This window comes from Alnus glutinosa, chromosome 3 (genome assembly GCF_958979055.1).
Source record: "Alnus glutinosa chromosome 3, dhAlnGlut1.1, whole genome shotgun sequence".
Classification (NCBI taxonomy): Eukaryota; Viridiplantae; Streptophyta; class Magnoliopsida; order Fagales; family Betulaceae; genus Alnus; species Alnus glutinosa.
The window spans coordinates 27536125-27554372 of record NC_084888.1 but is presented as its reverse complement, the minus strand read 5'-3'; the positions used below and the strand labels follow the sequence as shown (position 1 = coordinate 27554372).

Genomic DNA, 18248 nt, shown 5'->3' with positions numbered 1-18248 from the left:
GAAACAATTGCTTTTGGAGCAGCCTATGCTGCTGGATTAACAGTTGGTGTTTGGACAGAAGACGAGATTTTTGCTTTTGAAGAAAAGTTTAAAAGAGCTACCATTTTCTGTTCAACATTAAACGACGAGTTGAGGAAGAAGAAGGTGGAATCTTGGTGCAAAGCTGTTTCCAGAACTTTTGACTTGGCTGATCTTTCTCTTTGATATACTCGTGTCAATCCTCTTCCATTATCCCTTTTTCTTTTTTTCTTTTTCCTTTTTTTGTCCTTTTCTATTGAGTTCTGGAATGTTCACAATGTTTAATCTTGGGTACTTTTATGTGAATGGTGGAGACCATAATGTATTGAAGTGAATAAACTATAATAATGCTGATTTCTACAATAACTACAATATCCATCATCAAATGACAAGAATTACAATACAGAAGAAAGCAAGTGCAAGTGAACAACTCGTCTCATATTACAGCACAATGACCATTATTCATAATCAAATGTACAGCTAGCTATCATCACTATCACCCAAGATGTCCATGGAAACTGAATATATCTTAGGATATAGACGGTTTGACAATCTTTTCAAGCTATCAAAAATGGAATAATAACACCAGAACTTGAAATCCTCAATTAAACTGAAGCACCATTGTTGCCAATAAGGATGAATATAAAGAAGAGTAGCCGCACCCAAGAAGGAAATAATATAAGATGCGATAAAGCTTGCAAAGAAGATCAAAGGATCTATTTCATACCATTTCCCTTCACTTGCTTTTGAAGATTTTGTTGGTGATGAATGTGACTCGTCTACTCTGGTGCAGTTATTCTCTAGTGGTTGTCCGCAAAGAAATGGATTTCCTTCGTAACTACTCTTATCAAATGTTGCAAACTGTGCTTTCCTGTCTGGAACTTTACCTGATAAGTTGTTGTAAGCCACAGTGAACACTTCTAGAAAGCTCAGATCAATCAATACTGAAGGAATTTCTCCACTCAAATTGTTGTGAGAAAGGTCTAAACTCTCTAACTGGTACAAATTTGAAAAGTTTTGTGAAATGAAACCTGTCAACTGATTGTAAGACAAGTTCAATGAATGAATTGAAGATAGATCTCCTAGTTCCGGTGGGATTCTACCTGTTAGTTTGTTACATGACAAATCCAATCCATTCAGGTAATTAAGGATATAACCACTGTAGGAGTTAAACCTATATTTTGTTACAAACTCAACCTTAATTTGTTCATTATATAATATCTCCCTGTTATCTCCTTCACTATTCCATTCTAGAAGCTTTTGGAATGTTGAACCTACTTGTTCAAACCAAGACACATAAGGATATTCTTTATAGACAGGATCATCAACAACTAACTTTCCAAAGGACATGTTGTGAAAGCAGTGTGGTATTGTCCCAGAAAGAGAGTTCTTGGAAAGATCCATTATGCCTATCTTATTTAACCAACACATCTGATATGGAATTATACCACTGAAATTGTTGCCTCTTAACAAAAGTATTCTTAAGTTAGAAAGTGCACCGATTTCATCAAGGATGCTGCCAGAAAAGCTGTTATCTCCAAGGTCCAATGTCAAAAGAGACGATGAATTGAAAATAGCTTTTGGTATTGGCCCTGTAAGTTTGTTTCCTTGCAATAGTAGGTGTTTAACACCCTGTAGATTCAAGCAAGAAGGTAACGATCCCGAAAGTGAGTTATGAGAAAGGTCTACTAATTGATGGGAATCTACTAGTCCACAAGGAATCTGACCTTCAAAGGAATTGTTACTCACGTCAAAAGTCCAAAAACCTGTCCTGTTTACCATCCATCTAGGAATTGTTCCTGACATGTTGTTGTTGCTAATATCCAAATACTTTAGACTCCATTGCAATGGTATAGCTGGTAGAGTACCTGTGAACTGATTGTTGTTTAATATCAAAAATGATAAATGTCGCAGCTTGAAGTGCTTCGAGAAAAATTCACCGTTAAAGCGATTATTGCATAACTTCAAAAAATACAAGGAGGTGCAATTGGCAACAAATTCCGCTGGTAACTCTCCCGAGAAATTATTAAATGACAAGTCCAAATCTTCTAAATGACTCATTTCACCAATTGAGGACGGAAGATATCCTTCAAAATGATTTCGGGAAAGCTTTAGATATTTTACGTATGGAGTAATCTTTCCAATATTTTCTTGAAGTTGCCCATCTAAGCAATTGTCAGAGATGTCCATCTTTAAAATACTCTTGTGCTGATCTGGTGGCAAATGAAATTTACCAACGAAAGAATTAGTCCGAAGATTTAGCTCTCGTAGTCCTGTATTGTTTTGAAGCAACCAAATGGGGAAGTTTCCTTTCAACTTATTGTGAGAAAGATCAATTATTTCCAATTCGTGCTGGTCAAAGAGAAACTTAGGAATATTGCCAGTGAGCTTGTTCAAACTACAATTGCGTAGTATAAGGATCTTTAACTGAAACGAGAGGTCATCCCAAACCACAGAATCTTCAGTTTCTATCTCAAGCTTGTTGTTTTCACTTGTCAATATAATCACCTTAAGCTTAGAGTGATTAGCAAATAAGCTGAATGAGAATAGACCCTCAAAATAATTATCACTGAAATCAATGTACCCAAGTGATGTTGGGATGGCTATCAGAGATGAAGAGATGTTTCCAGCGAATTGGTTCCGAGATATATCTAACAATCGAAGAGACGTCAAATTATTTAGGCATTGTGGAAGGATTCCATCAAAGAAATTACCGTAAAGATGTAACTCTTCAAGCTTCTTCAGTGCACACAACTCTGTTAAAAGGAATAACATTAGCAATGCCCATCCTAATTATGCAAAAAATAAAAAAATCACTTTATATATTGTTGAGCTTCCTAGTGCATACAACCCGTTAAATCAACAAAAAAAATTTACATCCGTATTAGGTGGAGCTGCGATATTTCGTCCTTCGGGATTGGAAGAAATTTTTTCACCCTTAGGATTTGAGAAGAGGTCTGAGTGTGGCTTGTCTATACGATTTGCTCTTTTGCTTATTGTTTTAGAGGTGTGGTTATTGTGTTTTGTTCTGGTGGATTGTTTTGGTTTGGTATTGGTTTTCATTTGGTTCTTCTGTGAGATTTGTTCTGGAATGGCGGAGGATCTTACGAAGTTACGGCGGAATTTTTGTCTTTCAGAGGACGAGAGCTTGGGGGTGGAAGTGGTCGAACAGGGGATGCATGAGATTGGTTCTCGTGGAAAGCTTGTATGGTGTGTAAGTTATTTTCTGATCGTCTTATTGGTAAGGATGCCATCCGATCACCGCTTGTCCGAGCATGGAGACCGGAAGGAACTTTAGTCTTCAAGGCTTTGGGGGATAACATTTTTTTTACTTGAATTTGAGCATTTTTGGGAAAAAGACAGAGTGAAGGAGGGCCAGCCTTGGGTCTTTGAAGGGAATCTCATCTCCATTGCTGATTATAATGGGAGTATTCCACCTGCTCAAATGGATTTTGAAAATGTCTCTTTTTGGACAAGGATGTTCAATCTTCCTCTTTCTTGCATGAATGCAGCAATGGGTCATCAAATTGGAAAGTCGGTGGGCATTGTGGAAGATGTGGAAACAGAGGATGACGGGGTTGACGGGGTTGGATATTGCTAAGCCTTTGGCAAGGGGACGAGTTTTAAAGATTAATGGTAGTGATACTTGGGTGGCATTTCAATATGAGAGGCTACCTAAATTCTGTTATCATTGTGGCGTTATTAAGCATGGAGTGGGAGGTTGTCTGAGTAGGAAGGGAGGTATTTATCACGGTGATTCTTCGACTCAACAGTTTGGGTGTTTTTTACGAGTCCCTCCGTATAATCTCTCATTTCCGGGCAAGGGTGGCTATGGAAGATCTGTCTATTCAGGGGACCCTGCAAATTCGGCGGAGGAGCGCAGCCATCACGGGGAAACTCATATGGAGGTGACTGGTAATGCTGAAGGGAAGTCGGTGCCCCTTCTGATGGAGGAAGAAGCATACGTCCAACAGAATCAAAGCTCAGCTGCATTCTCATTGGTGCGTGGAGGAGTGGGTTTCTCTGAGAAGCCACGTGGTCCGCGTAAATCGGGTTTTTTGGTTGATAATTTGGAAGTTGTTGGAGGTGGCCTTGCCGTCAAGAATCGTGTCGCAAGCTTAGTGGGATTTTCGGGTGTAATGCAGATAAGGCCGCGTGAAGGGGAGCACCTGCTGCCAACTGATCCGATTTTGAGGGACAAACAATTTCCTGAGATTTTTGTCTTCAAACACGTTCATCCGATGGTGGGTAGTTCAGGGATTAATTTCTTGGGGGATAAATCTGAATCTGTAAGCCTGGGCCACTCTCAGATATGGGGCTTATTAATGTGCCTATAACTCAAGGTGTAGTGAGCCCAATGATTGAGTCTTATTATCAACCCGTAGCTATTATGAAGAAAGAGGAGTTGGCCATGGTAGGTAGTGCGGTGAAAAAAAATCCAAAGTGGAAAAGGAAGAAAAGGTCGGGGGTTAATATTTCAATTGACAATTCTGTTAATATTAGTGGCAATAAAAGAATGGGTAATGTAGCAGATGAGGAGGGAATGGGGAAGAAAGGAAGAGTGGCAGTTGGTGAGTCACGTAGTTCAAAGGTGGCGGCTGATGATCAGCCCCGCCTAGCTCAATGAGTTGCTTTAGCTGGAACTACCGGGGGCTTTGGAACCTTTGAACAGTTCGGGACCTTTACCGGATGGTGAAGGAAAAGCGTCCGAATATGGTTTTCTTAATGGAGACTAAACTTCAAGCGGGAAGGTTGGATTTTCTAAAAACTCGTTTGGGTTATGATGGTTTATCTGTTGTGAACAGTTTAGCTTTGTTTTGGCAAGAATCGTTTCATGTTTCTATTCAAAATTACAGTAAGAATCATATAAATGTTGTGATTTATTCGGAAGCTCTTGATGTCAGATGGAAATTTTCGGGATTTTATGGTAACCCAGAGTCCCAGAGGTGTGTAAGAGACGGGAGTCTTGGGCTCTCCCTTAGGCATTTGGAATCTTTTTCTCCTATCCCTTGGCTGTGTTGTGGGGATTTTAATGAAATTCTTGACGCTTCAGAAAAGAGAGGTTGAGCAAGACGTTCGGGGACTCAAATGAAAGAATTTCAAAATGCTTTGGAACATTGTCGTTTGTGTGATATGGGCTTTAATGGCTCACGGTATACTTGGTCTAACAAGCGCCATGATGATTATTTTACTAAGTAAAGATTGGATAGAGTGGTAGCCAATCTGGAGTTTGCCTCGCTATTTCCATGTCTTTGTGTTGAAGTTATTGCCGCACGAACATCAGACCATGCACATTTGTTTTGTACTTTACAGGGCTTTACAGGTCGGCAACGAATGGGGAGGAAAATTTTCAGATTTGAGGCTTGGTGGCAGAAAAACATGGGTTTGCTAAGGAGGTCAATCAGGTTTGGCAAGTGAAGACTAGACATCTGGACACTTGGGGGGTATTGAAAACTAAACCCGACTTACATCTAGACACTGTGAATCGAGCAATCCCGACTTACAGTATGAGTGTTTTCCTGCTACCTCCAGGGTTGTGCTCTGAAATTAATTCAATGATGCAGAAATTTTAGTAAGAACACAAAGAAAACAAAACCAAGATTCATTGGATGAGCTGGAAAAAGATGTGAAAACCAAAATCTAAGGGAGGTATTGTAACGACCCACCTTCAATGACACAATATTGTTCGCTTTTGGCTCCTAAAACCAGACTTCCCAGGAGGTCACCCATCCTGGGATTGCTCTCGCAGAAGCACGCTTAACTGCGGAATTCTGATAGGTTCATCGTCATCACAGCTTTAAAACGCGTTGTGTCATAAATAGTGCATTTATACATATAAGCACATCCTCATTCCCAGGCGATGTGGGAAGTCACAATCACCCCTTCTTTGGACCCAGCGTCCCCGCTGGCGTCCCACATTGGGCTTGTGCACGCTCCCACTATCTCAGGCTGGGCAATGGCTCTGATACCATTTGTAACGACCCACCCCCAATGACACAATATTGTCCGCTTTTGGCTCCCCAAACCAGACTTTCCAGGAGGTCCACCCATCCTGGGATTGCTCTCGCAGAAGCATGCTTAACTGCGGAGTTCTAATAGGTTCATCGCCATCACGGCTTTAAAACGCGTTGTGTCATAAATGATGCATTTATACATATAAGCACATCCTCATTCCCAGGCGATGTGGGACGTCACAGGTATGGGCTTCCGGGATTTGAGGTGTTTTAATAAAGCATTATTAGCCAAACAGGGTTGGAGGTTAATTCAAAACCCTGATAGTTTGGTTGGTAAAATTATAAAGGCAAAATATTTCCCTAGGGGATCCTTCTTGGAGTTAGGTTTAGGAAATAAACCTTCTTTTGCTTGTCGAAACATTTTTGGTGCAATAGATCTTTTTCAAGAAGGCCTTATTTGGAGGATTGGAGATGGGAAAAAAGTGAAGATATGGCGAGATAAATGGCTTAATATTCCGACGACATATTCGATTCAAACTCCTTGGGTTTTGTTTTCAAAGGATTCGAAGGTTAGTGAATTAATTGATCAAGACTCTAAATGGTGGAACCGACAATTAATTTCTTCTATGTTCATGACGAATGAAGTTGAGGCTATTCTAAAAATCCCTCTAAGTAGATATGGCCATGAGGACTTGATTTTTTGGAGGGGGACTAACTCAGGGGATTTTTCGGTTCGGAGTGCTTATTTAATGGAGAAGGAGAGGACTGAAGCTACCAGTGGAACTTGTTCATATTAATCTGATATTTTTATTATTTGGAAGTGGATTTGGGGTATGAAGGTTCCTAATTCCCTAAAAAACTTTTTATGGAAGGCTTGCCATGATATTCTGCCAACCAGAGATAATCTACAGCGTCGAGGTATTGATCTAGAACCCTCTTGTATTTTCTGTAATTGTGAACGGGAAACTGTTTTACATATTCTGTGGTCATGTCCTTCAGCAACGGATGTGTGGGGTTTTGCGGTAGACAGGTTCAAAAATGGTCCAATACAAGAAACACCATTGTGGAAATTTTGGATTTTATGTTTGCCCGCTTTGATCCTAAGGAAGTTGAATTATTTGCTGAGATTGCTAGGAGGTTGTGGTTTAGGAGGAATGATGTTGTGCATGGTGGTAATTTTTCTCACCCAAACGAAGTGATTGGAATGGCTACAGCTCTGATGACAGAGTATAGGAGTGCCCTCATTCTTGTTCATGTTGAAAGGGAGGCCCTGAATGGGTCGGTAGAGCCTTTAATGGTGAAGTGGAGTCCCCCTCCTGTTGGTATTGTTAAAGCCAATTGGGATGTTACGATTGACATGAAAAATGGGAAGCTGGGATATGGGTGTGTTATTAGAGATTCCGGTGGTAATTTACAAGCTGCATCTTGTCATGTGGATTTTTTAATGGCTGATCTAGTAAGCTCTTGCAGCGCTACACACGGTGGAGTTTTGTAGAGACAATGCTTTTTCTTCGATTGTGTTAGAAGGTGATTCCTTACTTATGGTCCAAGCTATTAATAATACAGGGGTACATTGGAGCAGGATTGGTTTTGTTATAGATGATATTCGAAATATTTTAAAGGGATTCCAGTGGTGGAAGATTTGCATTACTAAACAACAAGGAAATAGGGTGGCCCACGCATTGGCACAAGTAGGAGTTCAACAGGCGTTAAGTCGCACTTGGATTGATTGTACGCTTGACTTTATTTTTCATATAATTGTTTCAAAGTTTTCATCTATGATGTTATAGAGCTTTTATGCTCTAGTTGATTTCACATTTTAATGAGATCAGTAATATTTCTTCAAAAAAAAAAAAAAACAATTTAAATCAACCATGGTCCTTCACCATATCTCATATTCCTAATAAATTGAATGTGAAAAGGACCCCTTAGCTAATATAAGAATACTCGATTTTAAAATAGCCGCTTGAATTTTCAATTGTACTAATGTGACCCATCAAACTACCAAAGAGTGTCAAAAATGCAATTTTTTTTTTTATTATATTCCTATAATATCCTCTCTTAAAAACTAAAATAAAAAAGTAATAAAAACTATTTTTTAAATAAAAATAATAAAGAAATTAAAAAAAAAAACTATTAAATATAACACTAAAAAAGTTAAAGAAATTAGAAAACTTTCAAAACTAAATTTTTTTATTTTATTTTATTTTTTATGGAATTTGACTACAATGACTAAATTGTTATTTTTGACCTACCTTGAAAACCTTTGAATTATTTTTTATTTCGCGGTCAGCAATTTGTAATTTATGCTAACCACAGTGATTAGTTTTGCAATTATTTATTTTAATTTTTTTTTAAAAATATTTTAGTGTAATTTTTTCTTTTTTTAAGTTTTTAAGAGAATAAGGGTATTAAGAGAATAAGGGTATTATAAAAAAGTGGCCTATTTGGCAAACATTGGTAATTTGATGGATCACTTTATTGCACTTGAAAATTCAGGGGACTATTTAAAAATTGGCTATTAGTTTAATGAACTTTTTTATATTTTTCCCATTGTATATCATTTATTACAGGCAAGACAAACAAATTGTAAACATTTGATTTTATAGTCAATTCTTACCTTTAGGTAAAGTGCCATTGAGTTTATTCTCAGCTAATGATATAGCCTTCAGAGAAGATAGTGCCCCGATATATGGAGAAATACTTTCGATGAAATAATTTCCAGTCAGATCTAAAATCTCCAACCTACTGAAGTTAGACAAACCTACCATGAGTGAAGAGAGACAGTGTCAGTAAAATCTTTAAGATGGTATACCAGCTAATATTAAATAGACATTATCTTTCAATAGCAACTTATTTTAATTAGCCCTAAAATTAGATGTTGGATTTGTTAACCCATGATTGCAAGAAAAGGACCTCTAAATTGATTGTTTTGCAAGTAGAGAACCTCGGACTTGCTTAGATTATCTATATCTATATCACAGTGAAGAAACACATTGTCAAATATAAATTATAGTATGGATAGAAGATCTAGTATAACTTAACACATTTCATATTGTATACCAATTTTTGTTAATATGAATACTGAATGTGGAAGGGATACTACTGGTATTATTAGCATGAATTAAAAGCACTTTGCATGTGTTGCAATCAAGTATTCATTGAAGCCTTTTGTGCTTTCAAGAAGATAATCAAACGAAGAAAGTAAGTATTCAGCAAAAGGGTAAATAATGCTTATAAGATTCAAATTTTGTATAACCAATAATTCAATATCATCTATATTTCCCTATTGTATTATATCAATGAAGAACTACAATTATGAAGTTCGTGGTTATCCTTAAAAAATAAAAAAACTACATTTCTCCTTCACAGACATAAGGATTTTTCCTTTTATTAATTGATAAGTTATATACAAAAGTACTCAATATATAGCTAGGTTCAAGGAATCAAAATTAGTCTTGTTGACTATATTTTCCTTTTATCCTATTCTTGAGCTACAACTTGTTGGCTATATATAAACACGCGCGAGTGTTGATCACATCAGCCTTCAAGATCATTTCAACTTCCTTGTAATTTGTACTTTCGTTACCCTTTGGGTGCTAATTTCATAAGATTATGGTTGTAAATTAACAAAGCTATTCGTAAGCTCGTTCAATTAAGTTCAACTCGAATGCGACTCAATTATTAAATAAGTCATTCATAAATATAAAATTATATTCGATTATTAAACGATTCATATTTGTATAATATTTAGTTCGCTCATTTAAAGTCAGTGAACAAACTCATATAAAGTTCAGCTTGCTTATTAGTGCGACTCGTATTTTTTTTTAATATCATATAACACAATTCTTAAGGACTGCCACCTCCCAATATTATGTCTATAATTTATTTTTATAGGTGTTTATAATTTATTAAACCAAAAATATGCGGCTGGCATTCACTTTTATTACTTTTACAAATCTTATCTTCTATCTCATCCCAAGGAAATCTAGAAGGCCAATCTTAGTGCACCACATGGACAAAAGCTAACATGGGGTACAACTTTGAGAGATGGAATTAGTCTTGTGGACGGAAACTATGGCACGTTTCAGATCAGAAATTTTTAAAATTATTTACATGAACTTGAGAGAATTCGAGTAGGTAATTGTGAAAGATTAGTTCTAAAACTTATTTTGTCAAATAAAAATAAAATTCGAGTAGTGATTGTAAGAAACTACTTTTAAAATTTGTCTGATCAAATAAAAATTGAGCCGTTAATAATAAAGAAAAAATATATAATAAAAAAGAAACCGAACGTCAGAGCCGCGAAGAAACAAACGGAAGAAGGTGGAATTAATGCGAGGAAATTAACGATAACCGCAGAGGAAATTAATGCGAGGAAATTAATGGTTATATTAGACATTAACCAGCTGGTTTACATTGAAAATACTATACACCGATCCTATTTAAGAAACTAATTATGAAGTTCGTGGTTATCCTTAACAAATGGTCGTGTTAAAAATTATCAGCCAAAACAAAATCTCTAGCTCATCATGTATTTCAACTTTCTTCTACCTATTGTGAACTTATTGTCAAACTAATTAGTCATTTTGATTATTACTTGATTATATTTGAAGCCTAGGATGATTAAGGAAACTATTTGAAAACAAATTTTCAACCGCCATTTCTAAATATATTACAAACATTGGAAACTAGATCATGTTTTCACCTTGTTTTATTTATATTAGACATTAACCAGCTGGTTTACATTGAAAATACTATACACCGATCCTATTTAAGAAACTAATGTCCATTGAATAAAATGGTGAAATATTATACTGACGATAAATAATAATTAAATATTTGTTAAAAAGATAAATTTTATTTTTACCTTTAAAAGTACAAGAGTTATTCCATTTCTGCCTAATAATCATATTATCCACCGTTGCGAGCTTAAATTATATATTTAAGGTGTTGCTCTCAAATATTTGGACTACTTCAATTTGTTTATCATAAAACCATTAATCCTCCTTAACTAATGTCGAATTTCTCCATTATTTTTATTTTATTGCAATTAAATGCAAATTCTCAAAGGTCTTTTGCTTCCTTTGGGAGGACATAAATTGGGAGACAAAATTGAAAAACAGAAAATCAAGGGTCTAAGAATAGTTTTTTTTTAGGAAAAATCTTAGTTTTTGTGAATGGATAAATAATTTAAAAATATTGCTTTTAATTACCTTCAGGGTGAGTGACATATAACAATTTTTAATTTAAAATAGATTAATGCATGTCTAATTTGAAACAAAGAAGAATATAGTATAGTTTTGCAATATTTTGAATGGGCAAGAAATCTATATAATGTTTTCTAAAAATTTTGAGGGGTAAAGTGGTCATAAAGTTTTTGAAAATTTTAAACTTAAGTCTCTCTCTCATTACGTACCTTGGAATGTTAGGGAGCCATTGAGGTCATTATAACTTAAATCCAACTTCTCCAAGTTTTCCAAAGCTGATATTTCTGCATAACAGAACATAGAAAATTTCAAACATATATAATTGGAACTACTTGCAGTTTTTATAAAGTAATACGAAATATCAACATATATACCTTTGGTAGGAAAGGATCCTGTTATTTCATTGGAAGCAAGATTCAGATTCTTAAGAGATTTGATTGCAGTTAATAATTCGAAGATTGTTCTGTTGAAACGGTTGCCTCTAAGATCTAATGTCTCCAGGTTCTCCAATATTGACAAGCTTTCAAAACCTATAGTAGATTTATTAAAAAAAAAAAAAAAAAAGAGAAGGAAAAAACAATTATGCAATTTGTAGTTTTTATAAGAATAATAGTATTTTATAGCTTACTAACTAGATATGCACAACAAACTTTTGGACAACAACAGTACTTCATAATCATAAGCATTCAGTGACAAAGTTAAATGCATAATACATCTTCAGCTTACCATCGCCACTAAGACTCATTGCCTTAGGGGATGTAAGTCGACTTGTAAGATATAATAAAGAAGTGAACATAAAAAGAGATTTGAAATGATAATAGTTGAATGAAAAATATTTAACTAAAAATGGTGCCGTCAACGGCATTTGTTTGCTATATGGCATGATTGTTTATTTGTCATGTACATATGTGACAAGAAAAAATTCTTTATGAGGCAAAAAATTCATGCCCTATATTTCTAAAATAATAATACAATACACATACTTTCAGCATACATGTAAAAACCCATGACCATTCATCTACAGGAATACAAGAGTAATATAATTTTACATAACATGGCTTTCATTTCATTTCAAAGAATTTCAATTATTAAAACCAAACTCTTATTATTGCATTTACATAACATGGAAATTCTCTAATGGTTTAGTTGAAAATATAGTGTCGCCCATACTAAATTGAACCTCGATCTATTTTGCCAGTTAGAGGGGGAAGGAAAAGAGAGAAAAAGGAGGAGAAGGAAAGTAAAAGGAAATGAAGGAGGGAGAAGAAGGACAAAATGCACCACTGGAAAATTGTAGCAAAAGAGAGAAAAAGGAGACGGAAATAAGGGAAAATGAAGAAGGGAGAAGAAGGATAAATGCATCACTCTCTCTCTCATTCCCCTTTTTCCTCCCAATTTGGAAGGAAAGGAAAACTGTGGGTCCAGGCTTCCTCTCACCCCGTTTTCACGCTACCAAACAAGGGAGTATACTTTCTTTAAGGTAACTTATTTAGTGTACTCAAAATAAAATATCTTACTTATATATTTTACAAGATCAGAAATGAAACTAAGGTGAAGCTTTGTGGTATACGGGTTCAAAATGATCCTTTTTTTTATTATTTTTTTATTTTTAATAAAACAGAACATAGAAAAATTTAAATATGATTGGAATTGCTTGATGTTTCTATAAAGTGGTACAAAAAATCCACATACCTTTAGGAAGAAATAATCCTTCGATTCCATTCCAAGCAAGATTCAGATTTTTAAGGGATTTAGCTGCACTCAATAATTCTATGATGCTTCTGTTGAAATTGTTGTTACTAAGATCTAAGGTCTCTAGGTTCTCCAATCTTGCCAAGCTTTCAAAACCTGTTGTAGATTTATTAAAAAATTGTAGAAAAAAAAAATATGTAATTCACAGTAATTAAAAGTAAAATAGCATTTTATAGCTTACTAACTAGATACTTGTGTTGTGTTCTAAAAACACGTGTGAGAGAGAGAGAGATCAAATGCCGATAATTTTGTATAAAACAGAACATAATTTTTTTTTTTTTTTTTTAAATATGATTAGAACTGCTTGCTGTTTTTATTAAGGGGTACAAAAAATCCACATACCTTTAGCAGAAAATAATCCTTTGATTCTATTCGAAGCAAGATTCAGATTCTTAAGGGATTTAGCAGCACTCAATAATTCTATGATGCTTCTATTGAAATTGTTGTAACTAAGATCTAAGGTCTCCAGATTCTCCAATCTTGGCAAGCTTTCAAAACCTGTTGTAGATTTATTAAAAAATTGTAGAAAAAAAACTATGCAATTCACAGTATTTAAAAGTAAAATAGCATTTTATAGCTTACTAACTAGATACTTGTGTTGTGTTCTAAAAACTCATGAGAGAGAGAGAGAGAGAGAGAGAGAGAGAGAGAGAGAGAGAGAGTAACCCCAATATCTTAAGGGACGCAAGTCCATTTAGAGATGATAAAATGCTATAACCAAAGAAATTATCACCAAGGTTTAATATCCCCAATTTTCGAAGGATTGCTAGCCTTGCAAAACCTTGAAGAAAATTACTGGAAGACCTAGAAAAAAAAGACTCCTTCATATGCTTCAATACAAAAATTTCAAAATTAAAGAGAAATAAAATTAGGTAATAACTAAGAATAATGTTATCAAATTGTAAATGCTCTCATAAAATATAAGATAAAAGAAACCACCTTGAGCAGGAAAGTAGCCTTGCAACTCATTGTAAGTAAGATTCAAAGTCTCAAGCGATGTCACTGCACTCAAAGACTGTAGAATGCTATTATTCTCAAAGTAGTTATAACTAAGGTCTAAAATTCTCAGATACCTTAAGCTTGACAGCTTTTCAAATCCTACAAAAGAAAAGGAAAAAAAAAGCGATTGTTGATTTGCCATATATATTTGTGTGAACAAGACAAAATTATTTATGCGGCAGACATTCATGTATTATATTTCTAAAATAAACATACAATATAGGCATGGGTTCACTATATGTGTAATAACCCATGACCATTCATCTAGTTGAATACAAGAGTAATCTAATTTACTATAACATGGCATTCATTTTAGGGGTAATTACCTTTTTCCCCAATGAACTACCAAAAAATGCGCAATGCCCCCATGAACTACCAACTCGACCAAAATAGAGCATTCAACTACCAAAGACAATCATTTTCCCCCCTTCCGTCAGTCAAAAGGGTTAAAACAAACGGTCAACGGGTCATGTGCCGTTTTATATGGGGGCATGTTGGAAGATGATGGTAGTTCATGGGGGGAAAAGAGGAAGATGGTGGTAGTTCATAGGGGGAAAAGAGGAAGAAAATGAGGGTAAAATGGCGTGTGACTGACGGAAGGGGGGAAAATGGTTATCTTTGGTAGTTGAATGCTCTATTTTGGTCGAGTTGGTAGTTCATGGGGGCATCGCGCATTTTTTGGTAGTTCATGGGGGAAAAAAGTAATTACCCCTTCATTTTATTTCAAAGAATCTCTATTATTAAAACCAAACTCTTATTATTGGATTTACATAACATGGAAATTATTCAATGGTTTACTTGAAAGTGTAGTGTCGTCCACACCAAATTGAACCTCAATCTGTTTTGGGAGTTAGAGGGGGAAGGAAAAGAGAGAAAAACGAGAAGGAAGCAAATGGAAATGAAGGATAAATGCACCACAAAAAAACTGTCATCACAACTCTCCCCTCTCTCTCTCTCTCTCTCTCTCTCTCTCTCTCTCTCTCTCTCTCTCTCTCTCTCTCTCTCTCTCTCTCTCTCTCTCTCTCTCTCTCATTTTCCTCCCAATTTGGAAGGAAAGGAAAACTTTGAGGCAGCCTTCCTCTCAGCCCACTTTCATGCTATCTATAAGGTAAGTTATTTTGTGTACTCAAAACAAAATATATTACTTACCCAAAAAAAAAAAAAGTCTAATTAATATTTTAATGTTTTAATTCAAGATTTTTATATACCTTTCCCCCACTAAAAAATATTCCAATTACACAAAATCATAGTAATAAATGTAGTTAGAAAAAAATTGGAAGGATAAATTACAGTTTATCCTCTAATTATGGCTCATTGCGACTCAGACTCATAAATTACCAAAATTTGTCTTGTTATCTTTTGTGTCAAATTTGACCATTAGTTTGGATGGAAAGCATCACACATGACTAGCACATAAATATTTTTGCATCACACAGTTTATCAAAATTATTTTTGCTTGACTAATTTACCCATAAATGCACCATTTTAGTAACGTTGATTAAAAAAAATTGACACAAAGAGGTGGCCGCCTTATGTGAACTAACGGGTGGCCACATAGTCACGTGGCCATCCCTTTGTGTTAGTTTTCTTTTTAATTTCTTTATCAACATCACTAAAACAGTGCATTTAGGGGCAAATTAGTCATATATACAAAAATAGTTCAGATGAAGGTGTTTCTTTTTCTTATTTTTTTGAATAAACATGTACGTGTGAGAGAGAGAGAGAGAGAGAGAGAGAGAGATGTATATGATATTTTAATAAGAGTAATGATTCACTACCACCTAAATATACAACTTTTCACCACCTTGTCTATGTGGCAAGGTGGTCCCCTATTAACTTTAGAGTTTTTTTATTTTTAAAAAATAAAATAAAGTGGGCGACCACCTTGCCACATAGGCAAGGTGGTGAAAAGTTGTATATTTAGGTGGTAAAGAATCATTTCTCTTTTAATAAACACAGCCGCGATGGGGTAGCCCGTCAAAATCCATATTCACCCCAGCCCACTTCTAACTTTAGGAGAAAATTCTATGCCCGTTACTTGAGGTCCACTCCATCCAAGGTTGATTTGCAATTAATATTAATATAATAATTTATTATTAAATATTAAAAATTAATTTATTATCCAAGGCAAATGTTAAATTACTAATTAAATTTTCATGTTCAAGTTTTGTTAATATATTATTGTCAATAAATAATATGGCTAATCATTTTATCCTTTTTGTAAGAAAGTCAAAAGTAACTAAAATTTAATTAGATTGTGTAATAAAATCAACGGCACGTTGATGATAGGCAATGAAAACTCGTAATAACGACAAACTAAAATCAACAGCATCTGATTGCAAGTATACTATATATATATAATTTATTAAGAAAATAAAGAATGATAAAACACAAAAAAGCAATAGTGTAGAAGTAATAAAATAAAGTAAGAGAAAAATGAAACATAAAAAGAAAGTGTGTCATGCTTTAGAGCGGAAGTGAATATTGGGTGAATGGCTATCCTTGAAGTCTAATTTAGTCCATTTCGTTTTCGCATAGCTAGAGAGGGGAGGGAGGGGTGACTCACTATAAATTGAGGCTTAGGGAACAAATAAGAATGAGACCTTTTTAATTTTAATATATTAATAAAGTTATATATTAAATATAAAATATTACATAATTTTATTTAAAATTTATTATTCTTGCTGTTCTAGATGCAATATTCTCAATAAATTGGTTGTTAATATAAAAATTAGATTGGTGATAGATCCCTATTGAATTTTGATCAAATGGTGATTTTAGAAGTCATAGCAATTTTGGGAGACACAGAAAACATGGTGTGATATTTAGAATTACTTGAAGTTTTGGTAATTGGCTTATGAGAGAGAGATATGAAGATCAAGGACATGTAACACCATAAATTCAATCCTCAGTAATTCTAAATTTTATGACCAAAGAGAATAAAAGGACTCAATGAAATATTTTCGCTTTTTGTTTCATTTGGGTGGAGGGAATTAGACTGAAGACGTTCAAAGGCATCTCTTCAACGTAGTATATAATATAATTAAGAAATGAAAAGCAGGGGCGACTCAGAACATACCTTCATTTGGTAGGCAGCCACCAATTGCATTGCCGGATAGATTAAGAGTTGTTAGCTCCTTCAAAGGCACCAACAGGGACACGTTTAGCAACCATCGGTTGTTATAATCTCCATATCCATAGTAATAACGATCTTCATAGTAATTAGGATCGTCCTTTATGTTGTAGAGGGAAAGCTTGATCACGTGAGCGGTGGTGGAGTTGCACGTGACCCTCTCCCAATCACAACAATCACTCTTTTCATCGTCAATCCATGATGGAAGAAGACGGTGATCATCTGCATAAATAATATTTGATTCCAGGAATGCCTTCAATTCCAGCAGAGCAATCCTCTCTTCCTGGAGGCAGGCAGCTGTGTGCCCATGAAATTGAAGAAATACAAGGAAACTCCACAGCAAGGCTTTCACAAAAGCCCACTCCATTGAGAAATATTGTTTCCTTAATTTGTAGCTAAACCACCTTCAATTCTTCCTTTGCACATTGACGGGCTATTGTGGCCTCATATATATATATATATACAAGTTGGACTGCTTGATGTCTCACTTTTGTAGTTTACGGGTACATATATACCGTATACGGTGTACATATATGACAGTTGAATTCACCATTTATTAGGCTTATCTAAGGTTGACTTGATAAATTGCGATTGGTTTTGTAAAATTGACATGCTATAACATTGTCTAATTGAGATTGGCTTTGGAAAATGTATAAACTGTAATATTCTAAAAGTACTTTGAAATGAATGTGATGATACTAATTGACACTAAGAATAACTAAAAGTTGGGACGGCGACTTCTTGGGTCAACTAAAATAAAAGCATAATGGATTTATTATACTAAACGTTGGATGTTTTCTTTTTCTTCTCCTTTGGTTCTTCTAAGTGTACACGGCATTGACTTGGATTGATGACTTGGGAAGTCATCCTTCATTCATGATCGTATCCACCTTAACTTTCCTACCGATAAATATTTAAGTCAAGTCGTCTCCCAATAAAACACGCTTTTGAATGTGATATGAATCACAACAATTATTTGTCTAAATAAGTAGGCGGACAGTTCAAAATTTATTTGGACAGATAAATCTCATATAAATTCTCACGTTATCAGCTCAAATTACTACCAATTAAAGCTCAAGTCTAATTAAATTTTTTCTAGTTGTTTACTTTTCCTATCAACTTACCAACCAAGGCTTGCAATTTCAGACATGAAAATCTTTCTTATATGGCCTTCAAAGTAAA

The 18248-nt window shown here is 34.9% G+C and overlaps 1 protein-coding gene across 3 annotated transcripts; it reads right to left on the bottom strand.

Annotated features, from left to right (window-relative positions):
- Positions 1 to 273: 273 nt before the first annotated feature.
- Positions 274 to 17507, bottom strand: LOC133863063 (receptor-like protein 15). Of its 3 annotated transcripts, none has more exons than XM_062299043.1 (6): positions 17013 to 17507; positions 12875 to 13030; positions 11557 to 11712; positions 11392 to 11466; positions 8593 to 8736; positions 274 to 2774 (listed from the first exon to the last, which is right to left on the bottom strand). In XM_062299043.1, the coding sequence occupies exons 1-6, from the start codon at positions 17431 to 17433 to the stop codon at positions 499 to 501; spliced, it is 3228 nt and encodes a 1075-aa protein (XP_062155027.1). In that variant the 5' UTR covers positions 17434 to 17507; the 3' UTR covers positions 274 to 498. The 3 variants fall into 3 exon arrangements, with proteins under 3 accessions (XP_062155027.1, XP_062155028.1, XP_062155026.1); XM_062299042.1 differs by lacking the exon at positions 12875 to 13030 and adding an exon at positions 13874 to 14032 and having other exon boundaries at positions 312 to 2774; XM_062299044.1 differs by lacking the exon at positions 12875 to 13030 and having other exon boundaries at positions 310 to 2774.
- Positions 17508 to 18248: the final 741 nt, after the last annotated feature.

Excerpts from the sequence above, each read along its gene's own strand:
- LOC133863063 (XM_062299042.1), bottom strand. The coding sequence starts at position 17,433 with ATGGAGTGGGCTTTTGTGAAAGCCTTGCTGTGGAGTTTCCTTGTATTT. Across the intron at positions 14,033-17,012 it reads TGGCTGCCTACCAAATGAAG|GATTTGAAAAGCTGTCAAGC; the intron begins GTATGTTCTGAG and ends TTTCTTTTGTAG. Across the intron at positions 11,467-11,556 it reads AGGATCCTTTCCTACCAAAG|AAATATCAGCTTTGGAAAAC; the intron begins GTATATATGTTG and ends TCTGTTATGCAG.